This window comes from Malus sylvestris, chromosome 15 (genome assembly GCF_916048215.2).
Source record: "Malus sylvestris chromosome 15, drMalSylv7.2, whole genome shotgun sequence".
NCBI classification, from domain to species: Eukaryota; Viridiplantae; Streptophyta; class Magnoliopsida; order Rosales; family Rosaceae; genus Malus; species Malus sylvestris.
This window is the reverse complement of record NC_062274.1, coordinates 36149673-36157577: the sequence shown is the minus strand read 5'-3', so window position 1 is coordinate 36157577 and position 7905 is coordinate 36149673. Positions and strand designations below refer to the sequence as shown.

At 34.9% G+C, this 7905-nt stretch overlaps 1 protein-coding gene and 1 long non-coding RNA gene across 2 annotated transcripts; both read left to right on the top strand.

The window, feature by feature from the left end:
• The first annotated feature begins 649 nt into the window (after positions 1 to 649).
• LOC126602066 (uncharacterized) lies at positions 650 to 3245 on the top strand. The gene is made up of 7 exons (XM_050268877.1): positions 650 to 800; positions 963 to 1146; positions 1288 to 1620; positions 1736 to 1782; positions 1972 to 2034; positions 2581 to 2713; positions 2921 to 3245. The coding sequence occupies exons 2-7, from the start codon at positions 1020 to 1022 to the stop codon at positions 2935 to 2937; spliced, it is 720 nt and encodes a 239-aa protein (XP_050124834.1). The 5' UTR covers positions 650 to 800; positions 963 to 1019; the 3' UTR covers positions 2938 to 3245.
• A 1365-nt stretch (positions 3246 to 4610) lies between these two features.
• On the top strand, positions 4611 to 6672 carry LOC126601416 (uncharacterized). The gene is made up of 3 exons (XR_007615735.1): positions 4611 to 4991; positions 5122 to 5227; positions 5964 to 6672. It is a non-coding gene; the product is annotated as an uncharacterized LOC126601416 (long non-coding RNA).
• Positions 6673 to 7905: the final 1233 nt, after the last annotated feature.

Here is a 7905-nt window from a genome sequence, read left to right as displayed (position 1 = left end):
TGAGATTGAATATAATCAAATCTAACGGTAAAAAAAAGATCTAACGGCCCAAATTTAAATCCAACGACTAAAATAATTAAAAAAAATATTTAACTCAAAATTCACCCAAAAACTCTATAAATACCTATGTATGTGTTTTGTGTGTCTTGTGTGTTTTATATATTTTGTGTTTATACATGTCTATTATGATTTTCATACTCTTCCATAGTGTTTCATGTATCGATTTAGTGATTTTTCAATATTTATCGGAATTTAAATATTTTTAGATTAAAATGTTCATAAAATTAATTTATGATAGTGTGCATAATTTTTTTTTTTTTTGAAAAAGAAATTTAAGAAAAAAAATTAGCCTAAATTCATTCTTTAATAATCTGAGATTAAAATTTTAGACTAGTTGAAGCAAAAAAGTTGTTTCTGGGCTAAAAGCTAAATTTTTCAAGCTAAAAAATTTGACTTTTAGCCCAAAGGTTAGAGATGATCTTATAAATGACAAATATTATCTAAATTATTATAACAAACTCATTGTGTAACTTAACTCAGTGGCCTCACACCATAATTGTACCTAATAATTTTGTATTCATAAATAAAAATAATAATTTAATCCTCTTTTTGTACAAACTACGTGTCGTATTGGTCGAAACAAGACGTCAATATCAAAATTCACAATCCGCCCATACAAAGTTCTTTACCACCACAATCTCAGCATTCAAATTCGTTTGAAAAGCGGTCCCGCCCAGCGCAGCGCTGCCACTGCAACCGTGCAAGCTTCGGTCAACCCAATCGCCGACGGACTGCCAGTGGTTAGTACCCTGTCTTTTCTTACTTTCATCAGCACTTCAATCTTCTAAATTGCAACTTCTGCCACTTCTCTTTCGTTTTCACTTGTAAGAATCTTTTGTTTTCTGCATTTTCAACTCACATTCTTCCAATTTTACTTTCGTTGCTATATCGCGTGCATGAAGCTTTTGGAGGTGTTGGATATAATAGCAAGCAAAATTTACCACTTCTTCATCATTTATATGGCAAGGAAAAGAGGTAGAAAACCTGTAAAGCAAGTTGCCTCGTCACCGGGGAACGATTTCAACCTTGCTGATGAAAAGGAGCCCCAGATTGAGAAGCAAGAAGCTCAATTCACAGACCTAGATGGTATAATTTTTGCATTTGATTGAGTTGCAAAATTTTGTTTTAGATCTCAAATTTCATTGAATTTGGGTTTGTACTAATACGCTCTGGTGATTACCAACTGTGGTGACCAAATGCTCCTATTGTTCGTTTCTTTTTTCGCAGTTGACCGACAAATATCAGCCATTAGGGCTATGCGTGATGTGGAGATAGAACATCTGTTGACTAAATTGCGTTTGCTTCGCTCCTATTTCACCAAGGAACAGCTGCAAACCCCTTTATTGCAATTTTTTAAACACAACTATCAAAACCTGTCTATTGTAACATCTGGAGAAAATGGAATGATGGAAGTCCAATGGCTTGAAAAAGACGGAAATGTGTCCATGAATGATGGAATAGATTTATATGAGACTCTTTTTCGTCGGTTGTCCATGGCTTATTCTGGTTGCTCAGCTGCAATCCCGTCTTTAGGTGGCTTTGAGTTTTCTAGTAATGCAGGTATTCGCAAATTCTAATCTTTCGACATAAAGAACAAGAATCAGAGGACTTATTTTTGTGTCCTCAATGTTCTTGCTTTGCTTATATCTCGCCTGACTCAGTTGATTTGTGGCAGCGAGAACAAGCATTCTGGGAGCTGATAATCTTCAGACCAGGGACTTTGTATGTTCTCTTATAACTTATGTCCCTCTAAAAATTTAGGGGATCATTTTTTTAATGTGTTGTGATATGCTTATGTTGCATTCACACGCTGGTAAAATTTCACTTTCGTATGGCACATATATTGATACTGACATCCATACATTCAGACATAGGCATACGTACGTAACCTTTTTAAAATATCTGTTGTAGGTTTCAGAGGAGCCATATAATTCTCTGATGCTAGGGAAGCAAGATACTCTCCAAACTCCTGGGGTTTGTGCCTTACTGATTGATTTATCATATTTGGTTTATATTGAGCCACACTTGGTCCGATTACGATAAATGTGTAGTTCTGTTGATGGATTTTAGTTTGATTCCATATTCTTCCATACCTGGGATTACTAGAAGGCCTAAACAGCTTATGAAATGCATGAGTTTCAAAAGTATCGGTGTGTCTATCTTCAGGACCTAAAAGAAGCGTTAAACTGATTGTCTGTTTGTGGTAACAAACTACAAGGGAAACTTGTTGCTTTGGTGAATGTACGTGGATAAGGGAAACTATGTTGTAAGCTCGTCTGCCGTGCTGAAGAGATCTGGACTTAAAAAGTTCCTATAAAAATACACACTAATGATTTGTAAAGGGGAAAAATTGGAGACGAGTATCGTAATAAAGTTTTAGTGACTTTAATCGTGTGAAGAATATAATAAATTGTTAGTAAAGATTTTGAGTTATGACTAGAGCACACGATAGTTGGTAGTTAGCTTTTTTTATCCAATGAGGTTGCTGAGTGCTCTTAAAAACTCTGGTTTATGCTACAGGTTAGTAGCCAAAGGCTGTCCATTGGGATGACACCCAAAACGGTAAGGTTCCCAAAGCCTGGGGAGATGCTCGTATCTGTCCATGGCTCACCTCTTGGTGTTTACAAGGAAGACAACATGGAAGCAATACATGGTATGAATTCCCTTTCATGAACCTAAACCCTAAACCCCAAGCCTTTGAATCTTCAGATTTACCTTTTCTCCTTCTGGTACATTATGGCACATTTAATCATTTTCGATGGACTAATCATATTTACGGGAGAGAATAATCTGTCCCTTAAACTTAATGCGTTCATCTTTTCTGGTGTCGTTCTAATTTATGGTCTGGTCTGATACACAGAGTCGGAAGAGGGATGACTGGCTTCAAATTGCTCAAGTAGTGAATCATTATTCAAGACTCTGCATTACTTGTCAATCTAAGGTTCTTTAGTTTACTTTCTAGCGTGTGCTAACAATCACTATTGTAATACCTCGTGAGAGCGTGAGCCTTTGGTCTTTGATCAAAGGTGTTGACTAGGGAATCATTTTAATTTGTGTAGTGAGTTGGAAGTTGTTCGACTGACAAGCCTAGCAAAAAGGTTTGGTGGAATAAATCAAATATGTCTATGCCTGCCTGCCGGCTTAATATACTTTACTACAATCATAAGAACGACATCGTATCTCAAGTTTGCCTTGTTAATTACATCCTTTCGAATATAACTAATTATCTACTTATCCACTAATCACAAGAAAACAAAGATTCCGACCCTTCTTTATGTCCATTGAACGTTGATCGTCCGTTTATTTCCTTATATTTTGTTTGTTACAAACAAAAGTAGGGTTTCAAACTCTGTACCTAGCCTACTGCTATTCATCCCTCTGCCCACCGTCCCCACTGGGTGAACCACAGTGGCTGTTTTTAATTTCTTTTTGCCGGATAAATAGTCAAGGAATGGTTGGCTCCCTACATAAGGATAAATTTTTAGTTGTGATGGGAACACAAGTGGTACATCATGTGTTTTAATAGGAGTGATGAGAAATTTTATTTTTTAAGTTATTAACTTTTTAGTACACATATCTCATTATTTGTATAATAACACATGATGTACCACTTTCGTGTACCAGTCACACTGAAAAATCTCTCCTACATAAGAGGTTGAACTTGCTCCTACTCATGTCAAATATTATAAACAAACACAACCAAGAAAAAGAAGGAAAAAGAAGAAAAAAGAATAAGAAAAAGAAAAGCATGTCCTTGATATTGTAAATATTTGCACTGCTATCGAACCAGCACACTGGCGAGTACTTAAACTAGTCCAGCATTCGAGTACTCAGCCGTGTATTGGGTTAGGGCAATTGTTGGGTTGCTAGCACTTGTTTATGTGCTGCAAGCATGGACCAAAAGCAACAACAAAAAGAAGATATTAAGGGTAGTGTTGTAAAATAACAATGAGTGTGTTGTTAGAATTTGTTGCAATTTGCAAGAGTTGGTTATACTTGGTCATTAAGATAGGTGATTACGCTTATATGTAAATGTTGGTATACATATAAATACCCTATGTAATCTTATTGAATGATGAAATATACAATTTTATTTTGCTTTCTCTCTCTACATCTTTCTCTTACTAAAATCTCTCTCTAGATTCTAATAGTTAGGCATAACGATGGTACAGCTATTGACGGCACAACTTGTGCATTGTTTTGATTGGGAACTTCCAAATAATATGTTGCCAACTGAGTTGGACATGAAGGAGGAGTTCGATCTAACATTTCTACTTACCGCCTTCGTCAGCTCAGCAGATATATATACACACACACACATACATATATAACAACTTGTGCCTTAGTCAATTAATTAACTGTTGGCAGAACAGTATACGCAAGTTTGGGAATAATTGTTTCAGAGAGGCCCAAAACCTAACAACTATATTTCTCTGTTGAATGAGTGTAACGTACGTACATAGTTGTGTGTTTGTTGTCCTGGTGAAGAAACTCTGTGTTGGAAAGGATGTTCTCTAGAGATGCTCTAAACGAGATGTTATAAAGTTTATATGGGCAGTAATAGTAAAAAAATACAATATTAGGGTATGTTTGTTTGGTCTCATTAAGTGAGTACTACTTCCTAGTGTAGTCCCATGTTTGGTCCGTGCTAGGACTAAGTTAAATGAGATTAAACGTGAGATTAAACGGGATTTGCGTGGACCATCGGCCTCGCTAGCCGTTCTTAGCGAGACCTCCCCCAACCATGGGACTCCCTAAGACCATATCTGCTTCGCTCTTTCCGCTTTGCTCCTCCCATCTACTTCTTCTTCCCCACAGCTTGCATACAGACAAAGAGAGGGAAAGAGAAGAAGGAGAAGAAGAAGAGTCGCAGAAAGAGGGCAAAGGGGAAAAGGTTTTGTTATGGGCTACTGGGTGAGAAGAAGATGGAGGTCTGATTCTCCAATTTTCCTTTTTTTTTTTATGGGAAATTTATTAATATGTTTGGATTCTGAGAAATCATTCAACCCTTTTCACTATAGTTTTAATCCTCTGTTTGTTTACACCCATTTGAAATTGCAGAATCTAGGGCAAGCAAGGACAGCCGTCATCGATGGATCTAAAGGCGAACTGGGTGACCTCGAAAATAACTTCATGATTATGTTTAATTTTTGTTTAGGTGAAATGGGTATGTTTCGAATAGTTGTTTTCGTGTTTGAGTACTGTTTTTTCAGTGTTTTATGCATTTTGGTTGTCAGATTTTTGGTAGTTGATGAATCCAGTGTTGGGAAATCGAAAGTGAACTGTGTTCGCCAATTTCTCCAAGAATTGCTTAAATTTAGCTTTGTATCTCGATTTTTCGATTGTGTTCTACCACAAAGATTGTCAATTTTGTGTGTAATTTTAGTTTTCTTGAGTCAGTAGTGGCTAAGTGGAACGAGCGGGTGGTAGGTGATTAGTGCCGCTGAAATTGTTTATGTACTTTGCAATGGCAGTAGTCTGGTGTACTGAGCTGCACATTTTATTCATATTATTATCAATAATAATTAGGTGTCCTATGAGAAAAGTAAAATGATAATTGAGGTGCAAATTTTGATTAGAAAAGTAGTATGAAAGACATAATTGTGTGCCTCAGCATGCTCGTCTATTTCCTATCAAGTGTTTTTCCTAATGTTATTACTTAGTGAAATGATCAAATGAGGATTACTTCCTAATGTTATTACTTTTAATACACTTATAAGTGGTCTTTGCAAAGAAGGAAAATTAAAGGAGGCTTGCTACGTCCATGAAAGTATGCCAAAAATGGAAGTTACTCCAAATCAAATTTCATACAAAATAATTATTTAGGGCTAACAAGTTTTCTCATAGGAAGCTGCACATAAAGGAGATTTTTAGAGCTAACAAGTTTCTTTTTCGTATGCTAGAGAAGTCAATGGTGCCTGAGCCCCTGCTATGGAATTGTACTATTGATTGTTATGGAAGATATGAGGATCTCAGTATCATCCAAGTGTGTATACTTACAATGCGTTGATCCATGCACAAGAAGTAAAAGGAGGAAACATTGATCATGCTCTTGCTCTAAAAAAGGAGATGGTTATCTGATCTTTGTTCTGTATAATTTGTTGATAGGTGCTGCTTTTAAGTTAGGGCTCCAGTTATATGATGAAATTCTGAGAATAGGATTTGATCCAGATATATTTACTTACACTGCACTAATCAGAGGGCACTGCGTGAGAGGTGACATGAAGGAGGCAGAAGAGCTTTTTACAAAGATACATAAATTTGGTTTATTCCATATCGTATATTTTTCAAGGAGTACTGCTAAATTAAGGAGCCTGACATGGCATTTGGTGTTTACCAGAAGTGGCTGGGAAGGGGATGCAAATATCTGGAGCTGAAAATGAGGTTGATTCAAAAGTGATATCAAAGCTGAAAATGATGTTTCCCCAATTAACTAGCTTTTTGTGAATCATGGGAATCTAATTTTGAATGATAATATTGTAGCTAGCTATTGCAAGTACGTTACAAGTACGTTGCAGATTAGTGTAACTAGCGTATATTGTAGTTATTGTAAGTATGTTGCAGATTATTACTTGTTTTCTTGAATTATGATATTTCTTTTGTGCCAAGAAATTTGGTTAGTCTTTTTATTGAGTCTTGCTCATCCAATAATATTAATTTTGATAATATCTTTAATAGAAGAAATTAAAATTGATAAATTTAGTCCATGTCCGAGCAAACACCAGACTGAATACAGTACTATTTTCATTATTTTGCTTCTTAGTCTGACACTGCACCAAATGTTTCACCAAATTAGTCCAACTTAGTCTAGTCTAAGTTAGTCCAGCTTAGGAGCTGAAGTTAGTCAAGTTCAAGATAATTCGATGCAACAGACATATCCTTAGTGTTTTCTAACGAAATGTCAATTCTTATGTGTCATGATGCGGATTGGCAGTAAAGTTGGATGCTATTAAATTTAATAGCAACTTTAAATTAATAAATGCTTTTTATCATTTTTATTATTGTTGTTAGTTCAAAAAAATATTTATTACAATTATAAAAAGTAAATAATAAAATAAATAATAATTTAATTTGATACATCGGATAGAGAATAAATTTTAAAAAATTATCAAATTGTCACATAGTCTTTTAAAATTAAATTTTATATTTACAATTTGAGGAGATGCTCTGATTATAATTGGTTCCTTATAAGTTGTAACTGGGTCACTTGAAGCATGGTGGTCAGTTCTTTAGGCCTCGTTGTGATTGGGCGGTGACATAGTTTCTCTTTTTTTGCACAAAGCTTAAAAAAGTTCAAGATTGTTGCAGTCATATTTACAATAGCAATATGATTGTGTAAATCATAAGGAATATGAGAATTTATCTTATATTACTATTAGGATTAGATTACCTATTAAATATTGTAATCCTAAAGGAAAAGGTTTTACCCTTCATACTACTATAAATAAAGGCACAATGGGGTGAATCAAACACACCTCACAATTAAATCAATATATCTTCTTTCTCAATATTGCTGAACCCCTCTCTCTCTAAACCCTAGATCGTTCAATCAAATAGGCCTACAACCCATTATTAGCATGATCTTGCTAGAAGCTGAGAAATTGAAGCATCGTTGGAGGAGGCTATCATCCACCAAATTCAAAGGCTTATTCGTTTTCGGCTAATCAGGTATGCTTAAAATAAAAGAAGATATTTGAAATGTCCACGAAGCATGAAAACATTCCCCATGATTCATGAACCCCCCTATGTTTATATTTTCCTTTCGATATATATATATATATATATATATATATATATATATATATATATATATATATATATATATATATATATATATATTGTATA

What these genes read in the sequence shown, in the direction of transcription:
- LOC126602066 (XM_050268877.1), top strand. Translation starts at nt 1,020, where the DNA reads ATGGCAAGGAAAAGAGGTAGAAAACCTGTAAAGCAAGTTGCCTCGTCA. An exon ending in TGAGTTTTCTAGTAATGCAG is followed by an intron (nt 1,621 to 1,735) that starts GTATTCGCAAAT and finishes GATTTGTGGCAG; the next exon opens with CGAGAACAAGCATTCTGGGA. An exon ending in ATACTCTCCAAACTCCTGGG is followed by an intron (nt 2,035 to 2,580) that starts GTTTGTGCCTTA and finishes TTTATGCTACAG; the next exon opens with GTTAGTAGCCAAAGGCTGTC.